At 38.9% G+C, this 18,241-nt stretch overlaps 1 protein-coding gene across 1 annotated transcript in view; it reads right to left on the minus strand.

Annotated features, from left to right (window-relative positions):
* Positions 1-18,241, minus strand: part of diaph3 (diaphanous-related formin 3) — a 215,609-nt gene that overhangs the window by 74,657 nt on the left and 122,711 nt on the right. The window contains 5 exon segments of the mRNA XM_056735197.1: positions 5,828-5,957; positions 10,482-10,721; positions 15,036-15,137; positions 16,033-16,127; positions 16,898-16,993. Of these exon segments, the coding sequence (XP_056591175.1) occupies positions 5,828-5,957; positions 10,482-10,721; positions 15,036-15,137; positions 16,033-16,127; positions 16,898-16,993 (663 nt within the window).

The raw sequence follows: 18,241 nt of genomic DNA on the forward strand, positions 1-18,241 counted from the left end.
ATAGCAATGCTATCCTTCTTCACTTTATGTTAAGAAACTGGCATATTATAACAAAGTAAAACTGGGTCTTTATTCCCCTCGTCTCTCATGTATGCTGGTAGTTTGATGAGGTAATTATGTGACTTTAATAAGAAGCTCAGTTTTGATTAGGCAGAGGCTGTTTGGTGCAGATGATCATGTTCCGTGCGCAGTGTTAGCTTAATGTGATGGGACACATTGACTGAGCCTCTTGGACTGAGAATTGCCTTTAATATCTACAGCTTAGCAGGATATTTTCATGCATTTTCATGAGGAATTGTGTAAATGTTAAACTACTTAAATGGTAATCTGCTTATGTTGGACTTTTTTCTTTTCTTTCCTCCCTTAATGATTTATAAGGTTTTAAACTATTTAATGTGCTTAAGTAGTAAACATATATTTATTTCATATCTTGGCCTATAGGATTTAAATAAATAACACGATAAAGTTTTTATTGTGTAGGAAAGGCACAAAGCTTGATCAGAATGCTTTTACACATAAGCAGAAGTATGTATCAAACAGCTTATCGATGTGGAAATGGAAGTTGGGAAATGTATCATCCTCAACCTCTAGCTCCCTCTGATGGAATCAATGTAGAAAGAACGAGAGAGAGTAAAATATAGAGGTAAATGTCTCTATCTGGTCTCATTGAACTGTGCCAGCTGGCACAGCCACTGTAAGTGCCACCCAGAGTCCAGCGTCTAGACATGCTATAACATGTCTATAACAGTATTTTTGGGGGGTTACGAGTAGGCTGCTGTGTAATTTCACTGGGGATGTTTGTCTACGGACAAGAATGATCCTTTAAATCATGGGATGCGTTACAATTTTTCTAAGCAATATGATTTTTCAGGTGTAATTGTGTTTAAAAATCTTCTACCTATACCAGACATGAGCTATTTTCAGATACCGGTGGGATACCCGAACAACTGCATAGGACCCCAAAAACAGCTCAAAACATTAAAGGAACCACACATACTATTGCAATACGAGCGTTGTAGAGGCTAAAAGCAAACAATCATCTATCAATTCTTCTTCAAAAGGTTTAAGTAGTCTAGTTACATGTCAAATGTAAAATCATAAAATCTAGTTTACAGTCATACACTGTTCAACACACACAGATCACACAACTAACACACATTTCAATTATAGGCCCAAATCTCTTGAGAAGTAATTGCACAGTGAGCGAAGTGTATGTGTGTGTGTTTGGGTTAAGTGTAGACCTTTACTCAAGATGGCCATTCGGAGGGCCACTTGAGAGCATTATGTGTGTGTATTTTATTACAGTTCTTAGGTGATTTGCAAGCTCTTGAGAGGAAAGACTGTATACAGAATTTGTTTTTTTGGTCTTCCTTCCATTCAGTCAGAATAAACAAACAAAGTGCTGTTAAAAAGTTTTAAATCATTTTGTATATGACTCATCAGCGCTAATTCTGTGTAAGACAAAGACAAATGAGCCTTTCAGATAATTGAGATGTATGGCAGGTGAGTTGCGTGTGTGTTATAAATGTGCATGTAAAGACTATTTGTATTAATGGCATAACTGGTAACAAAATGGATAAAACAAGATATATAACACAAAAACAAAGGTTGGAAAACAGTAAACAAGCACTTGGGTTAAACCACATCCACACAACTAAAGCGAATAAGATACACGCTCGAATGCACCATCCATTAGCAGCCATTGAAGAAAATCACCTTAGACCTAACCACACCGCAATGAGATACAAAACCATAACAGTTACTGAACAGCAAGAGCTAATTCTTAATGAAAGCATCTCCACCCCTCAGAAAGACACTCACATGTACACACACATACAGATAGCACCTAATGTGAGCTCTAAAGTGCGGTGTAATGGAAGTTATATCTGTAAAACAATCAAAGGCTGTTTTCAGAGGCCAGTGCAGGGACACACATTCATAGTGTGGTTACCCATAATGCCATTGCAGCTTTGATGAAGGGCACTAGAGCGGGCAGCACTAATGAAATGGGGAACGGGAGGGAAAGAGATAGACAGAAAGAAAAAAGCGAAAGTAATAAAAAGCTGTAGAGACAGTCCCAATAAGTGAAGAGAGTGGACATCACAGAAAAAAATCTCTCCACAACTCCGTGAAAAAATGCATGTCCTGTTAGAATGGATATATTTGTGTATAATTATAACATTATTAGCGGGGCGCTGTGTCGCTCACGCTACGGAAAAATATGTCTGTGCTAGGAATACATCTAACAGTTTAGCACGTGTGCAATACAGTTTTGCATGTGATTTAGACAGAGCCGCTTGTTTGTGTGAAGTGTGTTTGCCGCGGTGCTTGTTTGTGTGATGTAAATCAATGGTGCATCGCTATTTTAGTTTATTTTTGTTTTTGTGTTTAAATCTTGTTTTCCTGCTCCGCTGAGTCCAAATTTAGAGCCCTGTGATTTCCACAATGTAGAAACAGGGAAGGAATAGTGGAGACGCTAACTGGCTCTTTAAATATGTCACCTGCTTGTTTTGCTTGAATGTGAATGAGCTGTTTAATGCATTACTATGTGCGTGTGACGCTCGTGCATTTGTCTGCGTCTCTGTATGAGAACATGTACAACTCCATCTCTCAAGAGCTGATCTGAGAGTTTATTTCATATGCATTGCACTGCTTGAGAAAATATATCGTCAACCACACACTCTTTGTGACGACCCATCAAAAAAAACGTCTGGTGAACATCCAGATTAAAAACACTGTATTGCATTATGATATTTACAATAGTAAATTGTAGTATTCAAGCAATTAATTGATAAACTATTAACTCTAGAGTATCCTTATGTTTACTTTACTAATATTTAAAATACATATATTTACATTTATTTGCATTTGGCAGAATCTTTTATCCAAAGCAATTTACATTGCATTATGCTATACATTTGTTTCCAAGTAGCCTATGTGCAATCCCTGGGATCGTACCCATGACCTTGCTTACGCCATGCTCTTACCACTGAGCTACAGGAAAGCTATAGCTTTATGTTTTTATAGCAACGTATATATATATATATATATATATCAAAAACACCATTGTATCTGCAAAAGGAGGAATTTTTCACTGCAGTTTAACGTTGTAAATAATATAATAGTATACCACAGTATGTGAACAAATATATAATTATTGTATGGTAAAAGAAAACAGAATTTGTTTTGATGATTTTTCGCTAAGATAACAGACGTTTTATACTTGCGCTACAACTCTTTGGCATGTGCTACGAAACTTAAAACCTCTGTAGCACCAGTGCTACGCGCAAAAAAACGTTAACATACAGCCCTGATTAGAATTAAATACTGTGGAGAAAGCCTTACATGTACTGTTTTTAAGTCAATTTAATTTTAGAACAAGCAGTCAAATAGAGTGGCCAAGGTCGTTCTGTAGACAGGGTGCGATCACATGTAAACCTTCAGATTCACTTAATATTTAACATAACGCAAAATAGAGCCATGTATTAAAATAGTTACGGATAGGAGAAGAACTACTTTGCACAATTTTGCTTCTCAAACACAGATGTAGATAAAGCTTTAATAAATGTCCCTCCCCATATTATGTATGATTTATCAACACAAAAATGTGTTTGAAAATCCTTCATTAAAACTTTCTATGCCTTTGAAACTAGTTGTATTTCCACTGATGCAACTGAGCTGGCACAACCAGAGGAAAATGTTATCACCCAAAAATAGCGCAGCCTAAGAGCTCAATCTAATGATCCAATCAAAATCCAAGACCAGATGATCCCGCCCAACAATAGTTTCATTTAAAAAATGTCACGTAACAGAAGCCAAATGCTATGCCAGTATCATTTCATGTTACCTTTAATCACTTTCTGAAAGGCTGACAGACATAAGACATTGTCATTTCAACCGTCTGTCCCTCACCCTCCAAAACCTCTCTCTTCTGCCGTCTAGAAGCATTAGGTAATGCAGCGAGGCGGTCCGGTCGCCCTGTGACTCTGCCTCTAGGGCTGCCCAGGGCAATGTGACCTCACACAACAGGACCCAGCTTCCCTCTGTCTTCTAAAGCGCACACGAACAGACAGACAGACAGAGACTGTCTGGAAACACCAATTTTTATTAGTCACATATCACCTCCATCTGTTCAGATAAAGACTTAAAACAGAACATTCCTGAGATATGATACGTCTCACTTGCTCTTATCCACTAACAAGCACATGCTTGATATGGTAGGACAGTGAAAACTTTCCACCGGTTTCTATTGTTTTAATACTGAGCTTATGATATTTTCTCAAACTCTGACTATGCTCCTAAAACATACACCTCACAGAAACGACTTAATTACTACAATACTATTAAGACATCATTTACTATGTTCATTAAGCCTTTTTCATTGTTGGCTGACACCCAAAATTAAGGTGTTTTGGTCTCCAAAATGAAAATCCTGACCCACCCACCCCAACAAACACGCAGACTGACATTATCTCTGTGCCCAGCGCTGCTAATAGAGTGTGTGCAACAAAATGAGGCCGAGCAGCGCTGAGGACATTAACACTGATAGAAGCCGACAATAAATTACCGGCACACGTAGAAACTGCGGTATAGAGTTCAAACATCAGGTACATTGCGAGATCTCGTTCCAGACGGGTTTGTTGGTGCGTGTGGGTTTTCGAGGCCAATGCAAGTCAGATGTTTGTCTCAAGGGCTGCTTGGAGGCGAGGAATTTTGAAAACGGTTCTGCTTATCCAAGTTAAACACGCATCTAATATAGTTAGAGCGCACTGCTTCATCCTGCCAGCTGTGTATTCAAGTACTGCAGTATCTGCATGTTCTGAGCTCTTATTAGTAGGGCTGGGTCTCGATTCAAAGGTTCCGATTCGATTCAATGCGATTTCGATTCTCTAGCTCTAGATTCGATTAGATTCTCGATTCAGATAAAATGCATATAAATATTTCTCAAAAAATAACTGTTAACATCAGATTACAATGGTGAATTAATAAAAAGACATGAAAAGCCACAAACGTGCAGTGTTTCCGCTGGGAATGTTTGAAAATCTGGCGCTAATTGACATATTTGTGATGTCATCGTCATTCATAGTTTTTGAGTTGCAGACTCGTTTCGCTTCTACTCTCTGAACTTTCTGTATTTTAATACAGCTTGTTGACCAAAAAAGATGTTCTCATTTTCATATTTTCTGTTATCAGTCTGATTCTGTTTCTGTCATCATCTGACAAAATCACCATACACACGTGAAAGAGCAGTGATATTGGCTACAACAGCGCGTAGCCTCTATCTATGTAATCATGCCCTAATTTACAGACGAACGTGTTCATTTATATCCAAACAGTCAACATAACAGAGACAGGTGTTTGGAACGCTGTTTTGAATTATTTTGTTCGCAAATCAGCGGCCGTATGGTGAATCAAATGTGCTGCTTCTCCCTGTTGCTCACTGGATAGAGTCACGCTGCGAGAGACCAACTCTATGCCAGGGAAAGCCGGACCTTTGCGCCCGCACCAAGCGGGCAGTACTGCCGACATTTTCCCACTGAATGAAAGTTAAGGTTTGCCCAAAAAGGAGCAATCGACCGCATTTTGAAAAACGATTAATCAAAACATTGCCCAGCCTTCTTATTTGGTTAAACCGAAAGGAAAAATGAGTAAGTTGACACATCGCAGGAACATTTGGTCAGTTAGAGAAAAGAGAATGACATATGTAAAACAAAGAAAATTGTGAAAGAGTAAGACAGCTAAGGAAATTGTAATGGAGTGAAAAAGTAGTTTTGGTTAACCGAAAGGCCTAAAATTCACATAACTGTGGATATGTATGTTTCAGTACCTCGACTAGCCCGATCAACATGCTGTAGATCCTCTACAAACTTGAGCACTTCAGGGAATTTCTCCTCACACGTCTCTGCCAGGAAGTTCAGCAGAGTGGACTTCTGATCTGCCGATTTAGTGTCCTTCAGCTGGGAGGGCAAAAGAAAAAACGAAAAGCATCTGATTAATGTCATATCAAATTAAATATGAATAACACACCATAAAATAAATATAAGCCATCAGGTAATATGCTGGTTCAAGACCTTTTTCCAGTGGATTCTTAAAGAGTGAACATTGACAGGTTTTTGGTTAAGATGGGCACAACTCCGTTCAAAGGGAACTGAACCTAGGTGTCTGATAAAAATGCTTGTTTAAAAGAAATGAAGCCTGACATATTTAGAGGGGTTTGCATCTGAACTCCCCATATGTATACAGTCGCAGAAAGAAATGAAGAAACCATTACTTTTCATTGAATCAGCATTTCTGAAATGTATGATGGCCATTCCAGTCCGATGGCTTTTTTCAGGAGTAGTGACAAGGTTCTTACATTACAAAAAAGTTTTGAAGTTTTCCGAATTACATGTAGAAAAATTACTGTATTGATTAAAAGTTAATAGGAATTAGTTTTCTTTGTCGTATTTGAGGCACTATTTGTACTTGGGGCACTAGCCTAGTAAACGAATGCTAAATTTACTGACAACGCAACTGCACAGCCATCCTCCATCACCCCTTCACAGCAAATAAACAACAAAAACAAATATTTGTTTTCGTACAAAGTCTAGAGAACACTAGGGAGTAAGAGAGAGAGAGAGAATCTTGAAGGCACCCATCAGCAGCAGCCTTCTTCACGTCTGACAAGTTAATTTGATAGTACACCGAAATTGCAGCCGGACCAGAAAAGCAAGACGTTTTCATTGTCAGTTATGATTATCATTGTGGCAGAAGGATACAGGCCTTTTGTAAAAGGCTTCACAAAAAGCATTTGATTAACATGGATAGCGCAAACATTATTAGGCTCTGCTGGGTGGTGTAGATGACTGATTACCTTTGGAGGGGACGGGAGGGGTGTGAATGAAAGAGAAGTGATGAAGTAAAAATGGTCTTTCAAATGACTATTAATGTATGTTGTGACAGGCTGTGGGATGGATATACGCACAGTGTTCGACTGGATAATTGACATATCGTTAAGCCCCGCCCCCCTTAGTTACTGTTGCTAACTCGGACAAGCGACCGGAATTCTTAATGTCTTTCAATGGCAGCAGTCAGTGTGAAAACCTTGTCCGAAGTTGTTTTGTTACATTTTGGAGAATTGGGATATAAAAACGATTTAAAAAGAAATATGGTGGATAACTCATTTAATTTGGAAGCGAGGGTTTACCGATCCCAATGCAAGTGGGAGAAGCCGCATGTTACAGTCGACACAATCGCAGATGAGAACATCTAGGATCAACTGTTCATGTACCGCAGGCTAAGATTGAATTAATTTACAGTACATTTAATCAGTTTAATATGGAGAGACACTGAAATGTAGTCCTTCGTTTATGACATACAATGTACATGCTGTGAGAACTGTTAGCTATTTAGGTTTGAACGTTAGCGTCGATTCACTAGCTTAACTAGTTTTTTTGTCTTTTTCATTTAGCTCTTTTTGTGTGGGTTTAGATTTTTTTTTATTCCAGTCCTCATTCTCCCAGGACACCTGGAATAAGTGTAACAAGCGCCCCAGGCACATCGTTTAATCATTTTTTTGCATAAAACACTATAAAACCGATGAAAGCTTCGGATCTTGTTTCTGTATGGCGCTAAAACCTAAAGTTGTCCGAGTTCTGGTCCATGTGCAACTCATATTCAACTGCCATTGGCTCATCTGCGTTCAAGGGGAGGGGCTTACCGATAGGTCAATTGCGGTGTCAGATCATTTGGAAGCCGAGTGAAGCGTTAGACTGATGGCTGAGAATGAAATTAGGTTTTGTTGCGTTGCCTGACAGGGCTTTTCAAATATATCACGCACATTAGGATGAATGAGTGGCCGCGATTCTTTGACCTTCCTTCTGCTTATTTCATCACAAACGGTATGAAAATGGCACGGGAATAAAGAAACTGAGATTTCAAATCTGGTTCTAGGACTTGGAGTAATTCGTGACTGTGGAAGTTCGGAAATATCGGTCCATGATCACAAGAAGTTTGCAGGTAAAAAAAACATTGTCAAACAGCGGGTCCATGACGTGCTGACCGGTTCTTTGCTAAAAAGAAAAAAAAAACTTTCAAATCCCTTTCAAATAGATATGCTGTTTAAACCTACTGCAGGTAATAATACAGTCGCTGATGGTTTAACCTCAGAAAAAAAAAATCAGATCAACAGAGAAAGCGTGAGATCAGGACCGGCCCTAAGGCGAGGAACTTCAAAGACTAAAAACGAAACACATTCTTTTGTCACTCCGGCCTATCAGAGACTGTACTGTTATGTGTGGATCTAATATAGAGATGTACCGTGGTTGTTCTATTTCTCAGCGGTGAGGACAAATCACTGGATCAGCGCCCGTCATGCATGCACAAAAGTACATGAGATGTGAACATTCCTCAAAATGACTCCTTGTGTGGACACAAGGATGAGTAAATGATGACTGTGTTTTCATTTTCGGGTGAGACATTTCCTTAAAGTCTGAAGGTAAATGTGTTGGAATACGATGTGTCTTTTATCAGGTCTTCAGGGAGACATGATGAGCAGGGAGGCATTTCATTATGCCAGAGAGTCACTTATGCACTGATGGCTGCTCTGAGTTTTAGCACCACAAAGAAGGAAGGTATGAAAGTGGCAAAGAATAAGATGGATGACTAATAAGACAGATAGAATGAGAGGTGGATCAAGACTGTTCAAAAAAGGCAAGTCACCATGGAAACAAAGTAAATCTGCAATGGCTGGTGTGGTAATTAATTATCCTCTCCTGTCCTTCCTTATCAGAAATTTTCTCACATTTTTACCCACTCTCGGACATGTTTTCACTATAGGATCTTAAATGGGCTAGAAGCATGATGTGCAATGCACACAACCCTTTTGAAGACCATATTTGAAATTTCTTAGAAAATAGGAGACAGCCTGTGCATATCTCACCACCACAATGATAAGGTGTTATGAATGGATGTAAGGATGTTGCAAAGCAGTTGCTAAAGTGTTTGAGTGAACGCATTGCTAAACCGTTAATATATAGTTCTGGTTGTTAAAGAGGACACAACATGGTGATTGCTTCCTGTCATATTCTAGTCCATGGATAAATCCCTGCTTCAAACTAGAGGGGAATTTTTGGCCTGACTCGTAAAAACAAAAGCACATCAAATGTATGATCATTAAGAAAAATTAAAAAACTTTCCTGCCAACAAGCATGATGTAAGGTGTCCGTGGCAGAAATGTTGTAGAACGAGTTTTAAGCTATTTAATACCTCTAGGAATAGTAACAAGTTTAAACCTCGAACCATAAGTATGAGCAATATTAATAGTGAGAACTGTCGAGAGGAAAACCATTAAAACGTCCCAAAAGAAGCTCAAAGAACATAACCAAAGCTCCAGGCCAAAAATGGCCTTTTTGTTGATTCATCTCAACTGCGTGTAACCTGGCAGAGGGATATAGATATAATCCATTAGCATTACATTAGCATTACACATCTGACTAAACGGAAAATAAGCACCCTCATTTTACCAGAACGCTCACATATATCTGTATGACGTCATTACTCAGACTTATCTCTAAAAACAGAAGAAAAAGCCATAGTGTGTTTTTTGGTCCCTGCACTTTGATAGATGCCAGAAGATACGACTACTGTGGTCTTGAGTGCTTGATAGTGTTAAATCAAATGAGATCTTCTCGAATGCCAGGCGTATCCAGCGAGAGGCACTTAAGATGGGTGGGCCGATAGGGTCAAGGTAACGGGAAAAGTGCGGGAGGGGAATGAAGGACACGGGGGCCGGACAGCTGTGCATGATGGTGACTCAGATCTGGCTCTTCCGCAAATATCGCAGGAACATAAATGATCATCTTATCGGCTCTTTCCCAAAAACAGAGAGCAGGGGGAGTGCATTTGATGAAAACTGCCTTAAGTCTGTGTGTGAGTATAAACCGGCACTAAAAAACAGAGTACAAAGACCAAATGTTTCATAAAACATGTGAATATGGATTGCAGAACAAAGAAATGACTTCAGGGCTGGTTTAACTGGATGAAAAGATATTGTTGGTGGAGTTTCTTTTGGACAGCACTTAAACTGTCTCTAGGAAACAAGCCCATAACAGCCTCCAGACCTTTTTTGTTTTCATTTTTTAAAGGGTCAAAGGAAGTTTTATTAGATATGCGTAAACTTGCACAGACGTTGTGCCCGGAGGAATGTTGAGAAACATTTGCATATTTCAGCAATACGCTAGTGTCCGCCATTCAAACATATCCACGCTTGAATGTTTATGCATTATACTTGGTCAGTATTATTTTTACACCAGATTTGAGTGTGGAGCGCTCTCAGCTCGGTTTAACACATTTAACCATATTTAAATCTGTTCAGTTAAAATATTCCTCTACAATCTGTGCAGAAAATAAGGGGGGGGTGCAGAATCCACATAGGACTTGACATGAAACTCAAAAACCAGGCAGCTGTGACTCACACACAGACCCGTCATCTCCACACGTACCTTGCAGAGCGAGCTGAGGTTGAAGCCAAAAGACTGGGCGTTCCTTGAGCCGGCGTTCATGAAGTTCCCCATGAGCAGAACGAGTTCCAGCAGCCTGCTGAAGGCTTTGCTCTTCCTCATTTCGTCACAGGCGGCGTTCACCGCCATTATATCGGGACGCAAGTTATTCACCTGCTCCTCAAACTGCAGCTTGAACAGGATGGAGTTCAGTCTGGGCTTCAGACGCTTTACGCTGCTCATCTGGAGAAAACAAAAATAGAAACAAATCAACAGATGATTCGGGTAAAACAGTCCGTTAGACTCAACTACTTTTGACTAAAAACTTTACAGGGTAAAATACAAGTTTTATGGTCTACATGTCTGCCATTTTGAATACACATGAAACCTCTAAATGTTGTCTAGATAGGCAGCACACTATGTTTTGCTACAGAACTATTACTAGTTTAGACATCTTAAATTGTATCTTAATTAACTTTTTGGATAGAGCAAGATGTGATGAGAATCAGATTTATGGTTCAAATATAACATGGTTTCATTTATTTAGTTTATTTCTAATTAAAACAACAGACGATCACTTTCTCCAGGATGATACAGTATCAATAAACAGCTGTATTATTTAAGTTCATTACCTGCACACATGCATATAAACTTCTGTGTGTTTTAGTGATGGTGGGGTTGAGCAGGACAATAATTTGCCCGTATAAAACCAATTAGCAATCAGAAATTAAGCATGTAATTAACCTATTCAATATGGAAATATGACTAATATGTAGTTGTTTTGCATAATCAGAAGTCAGTCTCTCGTACAAGCGTGCGCACTGCTCTCATACACTCCTACCCAATCCGTTTGTGAGCGTAAATGTAAGTGTAAATAAAGGAAGAAGGGGACATTAGCCAAAGGGAGAACAGATCTCTTAAAACAAATGACAAAAGCGCCACAAATCTAAACGGAAACAAAGAGATCAACCAAAAGAGGGAAGCATGGGAAAAGATGAAAGAAATGAGGGCAAAGCCAAATGCCTAATTTATGTGTGTAAATATTCTGCAAACTTGTAGCAGGCGTCTTGTGTGTGTGTCAGGCAGCGCTAATCTGCAATGAAACAGACTCCGATTCAAAGCTCTTCCAGCCATAAATGTTTGAGGAGGATTTGTACCCTCCCCCAAAAAACAGCGACGGGCACATCCAGTATATACAAAGAATAATTCATCAGAGCTTCAGAAGACAGAAAAATAAGAAAGATAAAGTATATCAGGGAGGTTTGGCGAGGCTGGAAATCACCTATTAGTTCATGTACATAAAAGACGGGGTACTTAAACCAGACAAATGTGGCATAGTAGGGGCGCAGAGAGATGTTGTGTTGCATAAAAAAGAAAGACACTGTTTACCAACAAAGGCATAAAATGATATTCACAATGTGAAGCGGATGGAAATTTGGCATTTAGATTTTGTCTGGCATAATGAACTGAAAGCTGACAGACTTTATAAACAACAGCATCGACCATGCACTGAATTAAAGTTATGTTTTTCCAGTATGTCCAAGTAAACCAAAATGGTATTTATTATTTCCATTTATTAGGTTTGATTGAATCGTGAAAAGTCGGCAGAGAAATAAATAGAACATTTTGATTACCAAGAAAACTGATTAGGAATTAAAAAAAAAAAACTTATGTTGAATTTTGCACAACAGGACCAGACACAGCACACTGTGCCACCTGAAAATGAAAATTCTGTCATTTTCTCACTTTACAGTTGTTCCAAATCTGTGTAAATGCCTTTGTTCTGATGAATAAAGAGAAAGATATTGGGAAGAATGCTTATAAGCAGACAGATTTTCCCCCACATTGACAACCATAGTAGGAAATACTACAATGGTAGTCAGAAGAGCCCCAAAACTGTTTGCTTTCCCTCATTCTACATTCATCAGAACAACTATTGGAGTGATGGGGTGTGTAGTATTGTAGGCGGGGCGAGACCGTGGTTCGAGTCCGGTGAGTAATTGTGAATAAGAGCCAGCTGTGCGCAAACTGGGATCGAATCACGTAGGAGATAGGGAGCATATAAAAGGAACGAGCGACCGAACCGTCGAAGAGAGAGGACCAGGCCCGAACATATGTTAAGTTTGTATTTATATTTATGTTTAAGTTTTGTTCGCCAGCGGTCGTCCGTGAGGGGCCGCCGGCTGTTTCTATTTCTGTTACTAAATGTTTAAATGTTTGCTGGTTCCCGACTCCTTCCTTCCTTTTAATGAATCTTATTACAGGGTGAAAGTTTGGTTTGGTTATAAGCAAATATGGTTCCCTGTGTTTATCAGAACAAAGAAATGTATGAAGATTTGGTACAAATCAAATATGAATAAATGATGACAAACATTTATTTTTGGGCAGCTATACATATTTTACACAGCTCTCTTGAATACTTGATTCATTCACAGTCATCCATTCACAAACATTCACATTCTTTTTTTCTTGTCAAACACTGGAAGACTGCATTGTACCATCATATTATCCCTTTACATTTATTACACTTTTGGAGTACTTTAATAGGTTTTTATTATAGCACATGAAACCAATTCAAACCCATCCATCCACACAGGTAATGGTGTGAGACAAGCTAAACTTTACTGCTCTTAAGGTGAGAACTTCAAATAACCCTTTAAAGCTTCAATTAAAATCCACTGGCAGGCAGCAATGCTGGTGACGTTGTCCTAGCTGCCACTCAACATGTGAGGGTATTGAGCGGGGAACACGTTTTCAAGTATTATTCTTTATCAGGGAGCAAAATCATCATTTCACACAACCACCCAGAATGCCTGCCGAATGACAGAAGCGCTTCAATGTGTCTTCATGTCCCAGTAGACCCTGACAACACTCGCCGTCTCTGGTGTATACGGCCTGCTGGAAGACTTAGCGGTGAAATGGGAACACGCGCGCACACAAACCTGTTTTATCTCTCTTTCTCTATTGTCTGCTCGAGTTAGTTTGCCTGATTTAAACTTTTCTTTTCGTGCACTCTGAACTAAGACCTGTTAAAAGGGGGAGAGACTGTTGCTAAGGCAACAGAAGATTCCACTTTTCCCGGAGTATTACGGTAAGAGGTGTAATTCTTTACGCTCCGCTTCGCCCGACTAAAGCCAAACAGTTTATCAAGAGCTAAAAATACAGCTGCCCTATTAAAAACATTTACACTGGGCAAACAAATCAGAAACAGATGCCTGAAATAGAAGCTTCGTACTTACATATGCCTGTTGAATAGGAAAACACAAAATCACCTCGTATGATCTTGGGTCCCTGTAGTCACTTGCTATATTTTATGGTCCACTTAGCAGATAGCAAACAACAGGTTCAAAGTTATAGCTTGAGAAAAGAACAAAGAAAAAAGTGCTTGCAATGGCACTACGGGAGATTACCAATTCCCTTTGAACCGGTTGGTTCTCTGAACTGCTAATGCATCATTTCCTACTGCCCACGCATGCATAAAGCACGACTCCATATTGCTTATTATATAACAAACACCCCAAACACAATAAAAGGACGCACAGTTGCATTAAGTGAAATCTTGATGGCACCCGTTTGTAAATCTTTCACTTCCATTTTATTTCTCAACAAGCATGTCTTTCTTGCAGCGTCACAGCTTCATGTCAGGTGTTTTCAGCAAAAGACAACAAGCAAGGCACACACACGAATGCCAATCCTAGAACTTTCTTTTCTTCTCTTTAGAAAAGTCAGCTGGACAGTGCCCCGGGAGACTGGACCGAATGACTCATGATGTTTTTACCCATCGGCGAGGTTCTAACTAAACAGAGCAGTTCTTAAGAGTGAATGACATGTGATTTCAGGTCTGAAAACTTTTATACCTATAATTCAACATTTTACCAAAGCTAAGACATTTTACTCTCATTTAGAGTTTAGATATCAGAACCGATCGAAAATGAGCATGTGTAACCTTCATTTAAACTTCGAGCAATTCATGCACTTAATATGATGGCAGAACAATTACCATTAAATCTGATTTGTGAAAGCAAAACAAAAGAAGCAATTTCTCCCTGCAGTGACCATTTAAGCACAATGCTGCAGCGTGTCATTTAATCCATGTTAAAACACTTTTTCCTATCCGTGTTTAAAGTACCTAAGTGAAGTAATTTCCAACTAGATGTTCAAACACTGTGAAGCTTTTGAAACAGTGCTCATGTATATAATGTATACATTACAATTTTTAAATGTTGAGCTTATTACCACAAGAGATAACCATAGAGAAATTCTGTTATGGTATGTTTAGATGTATATTCATTTTCATAAAAAGAAAAAATGAAATATGCATTGTTTAATACTTCCATCCTCTGATCAGACGGCATATAAACTTTTAAGAACTATTGGCATGTTTTTTTGTAACTGTGGTCTCAGTTTTAATTTAAGAGATTAAAGCATGTGGCGAGACGGATCAATCCATATTGGTAAAGTTTAAACAAAGGGTGACGACTTCTATATGTTTAAATGTAATTGGAAAAAACGGCCCATGTACAGTCTGTGTGTGTGTGTTTGTGTGCATAGACTTACAACAACTCCAAACTGCTCTGGTTCAGATAGGTTGTCATAATCACTCTTGTACTTGACCAGTGCATTTAGCTGCTCGTGTTCCGGCAGGTGCTTCACAAGGTTCTGGATGGGAGAACAAGACTTTCAATATGCTATTCTAGTCAATTACTTGCTGTTACTTCAGATCTGGTTACAAAGAATCTCAATGGCATTTAGTCTTCCTCTGCACTAATGAAGAGCAATAAATCTACATTGAGCATTCTGGGGTTAAGAGTCTTCCTCAATGGCAAGAGGAGGTTCTTTAGGAAAAAAAGTATTCGGCAGTCATTTATATCGAATACATAGCTTTTCTGAAATGTAAATACCTGAAAATATATACACACTTTGATTAAATCCTGGCAATTCATGTGTCATTGTATTCATGCATTATGTCCTCAAGAACTTTGTGCCATCAAAATAATTTGAATTAAATCCACTTTTAATTAACTTTCTTGAAGTGTTTTATTTGTACTAGTGACAGAATTAAACTCACGCTATTACATTTCTGTCCTCAGAAAAAAACATTCCATCTATTCAAGTGTGAGTGAATAACATCTCTATAAATGGCCACTTCATAAATGCACATGTACATAAATCGAAAAGATGGATGGCCCTGTTTATCTATGTCACCATCAAAGAAAAATGTTAAACAAACATGTAATTCAACTCTTCCGATCTCAGTCATGTAGATAAATAGTAAAAAAAAATCATATTTCTGCTTTATACATGCAATATGCAGTACTGCGAGTAAAAAATTATGGAATGGTGTCTCTTGAAATGAAAGGAAAAAAGACAGATAGAGAAGAGGGCTACAGAAAACTGACATTCAAACCGGTATATGGAAATCAAAGTAAAAACCACATTCAAATTTTGTGTTGTGATGTATAAGTGTTCTGAAAACTAATTGTTGGTCAGAGTTAACCTTTCTGAATATGGATGTGTATAACTGCTGACAAATGGTGATGCAAGGAGATGTTACCTGGATCATGGGCTCAGTCAGCTGGTCTTCGTCCACCTCTAAAATCATTCTCTTGATCTCCTCGTAGGGCATACGGAAAGACCCCAAGAAAATGGCTTAGAGAAAAGAGAACATTCACATCTCAAGCTCTCTGCAGTAATTTATCAACAGGTCACCCAGACTCTCTGCACAGAGTCTTTCGTGTCCTGGTACGTTGCATGCTGATGATGTCAGATAAACTGAAAAGATCGCTGCATTTTAATCTTATTCAGAAATTCAGCAGAATTCGTAGAAAGAACGAGTGACTCAAACATGTAATAAGCAGGTACGAGCTTAGAAGAGGCAGCCCAGATTCTGTATATAGCAAGAAACTGTGTGTGTGCCTAAGAGCCCTGTGTGGAAAAATAAGGAAATGCAGAAAGATCCTCACATGACACTCTGTACATAATGACAACTGAACTACACCTTAAGTTGATTTCAACACATTAAAATCGTCAAACATCCAGAGAAAAGACTAGCTTTTAAAGTAAGGAAGCAGAATGCAAAAAGAACCGGGGGAAAGCTGTCTTTAGCTGTAGATTTGCAGATCAAGGTAAAGCTCTTTATATCTTCAAAAGCACAATACCTCAGTACTTCTCATACCGAGGGCCCACTGTAAGCCTTTAAGGCCACAAGATTGTAATGTAACTTATTTTAAGTCAAATAGCTCAAATAAAGTGCTTAAAAAAAGATGCCAACAACATAAGCTGACAAAGTTTTCACTGGTCGCTCAGTTCTGACAATCTTTCCCAGCATAGAGGTCTGTTTTTGATGGGTAGAGAACCACTGCATTACAGGTGATGAATAGACGCGTGTGTGGATGATGGAGTGACTGATGGATACTCACAGAGGTTCTGCGCTATCTTTGGGTCCAGCACTTTCAGTTCTTTCACTCTCTTCTTGATGGATTTCTTCTCCTCCAGGTCTTCCTCCTCTCTTCGAACTGAAATCACCATTAAACACTTTATGAGCACACACAAGCAAACAACCCGATGAACAACACACACATTCAAAGACATCACTGTGAACAAGTAGAATTACACACACACACACCCAAACACACAACAAGTCCCAGCATTGACACAAAGCTTAAAGCAGACTAATGGGCTACAGCGGTGGGAACACATTAGCCGTGCACTTAATTTTTCAACATTACTGTCAATCACATGTGGGGGAAAGTAGTGCCATTTCATCTTAAACACAACAAAGAAGAAAACACTGAATAATTAAAGGGACGAGTCTTGAGGAAAAGAAGTTAATGAGGACTCTTGGGGTTGTGTAATATGTTGAGCTCTTGGGGTCAGATGATGAGCGGGATGACATTGTGTAAACATGTTTTTACTCTTGTACTTGAGAAAAGAAGAGTGACTTGAGGTGTGGTGAACAGTAACTGCACATGTTCAGCAATATGTGTAGGTACACCGGCTTCAATTTGAAGCTTCAAAAGTACCAATGAACATAATGCGCTCTAGGTAGGCAATTTATATGTGAAGGATTAAATGCATCTATGCCAAACCTACCTGCAGGAACCAGATACTAACAGACCAGTGGCTTTACCATAGAACAGGGTTTTTGAACTGGGGTCCGGGGAACCCTAGTGGGCCTACAGAATGTTACCCAGAAATGTTTTGTACATTTCTAATGAAGATTACTGCAGTTTATGTTCTACAAACAATGTTTTTTCTTATAATATAACACTTACACTACAAGTCTGACAGTTTAAATGCTTCTTTATACAAAAAGGATATGTATTTTAGAAAGGGGGTCCCACTCAAAAGGTCATCATATTTGGGGGTTCTTGCCATGCAAAAGTTAGAAAAGCCCTGTCATAAAGAACATTTACTTCTTACTACACATTGAGGACCGTATTACCAGTTTCCAGTGTTACCTGGCATGATCAAAATTAAGGATGCACTTTATGTTCGGACACTGAAAATGTTCGGCTGAAAATAGCAAAAACGCATGTTCGGTCGAATATGTGAAATGGTGGAGTGGTCACGTGCCCACAGTTCCCTGTACTAAACAACTTGTCAAAGTATGTTCTGTGGATCCTGGCCACGAGTGCACCTTCTGTCAACCTTATTTTATCTAATAGGCCTAATGTGAAATGACACTTTTTGATGAACTGATTTGTTGTAGGGGTACACAGTAACTTACATTACATTTTCTTATCAGTCAGTTATAGGCCTTA

Source organism: Triplophysa dalaica, chromosome 21 (genome assembly GCF_015846415.1).
Source record: "Triplophysa dalaica isolate WHDGS20190420 chromosome 21, ASM1584641v1, whole genome shotgun sequence".
Lineage (NCBI taxonomy): Eukaryota > Metazoa > Chordata > Actinopteri > Cypriniformes > Nemacheilidae > Triplophysa > Triplophysa dalaica.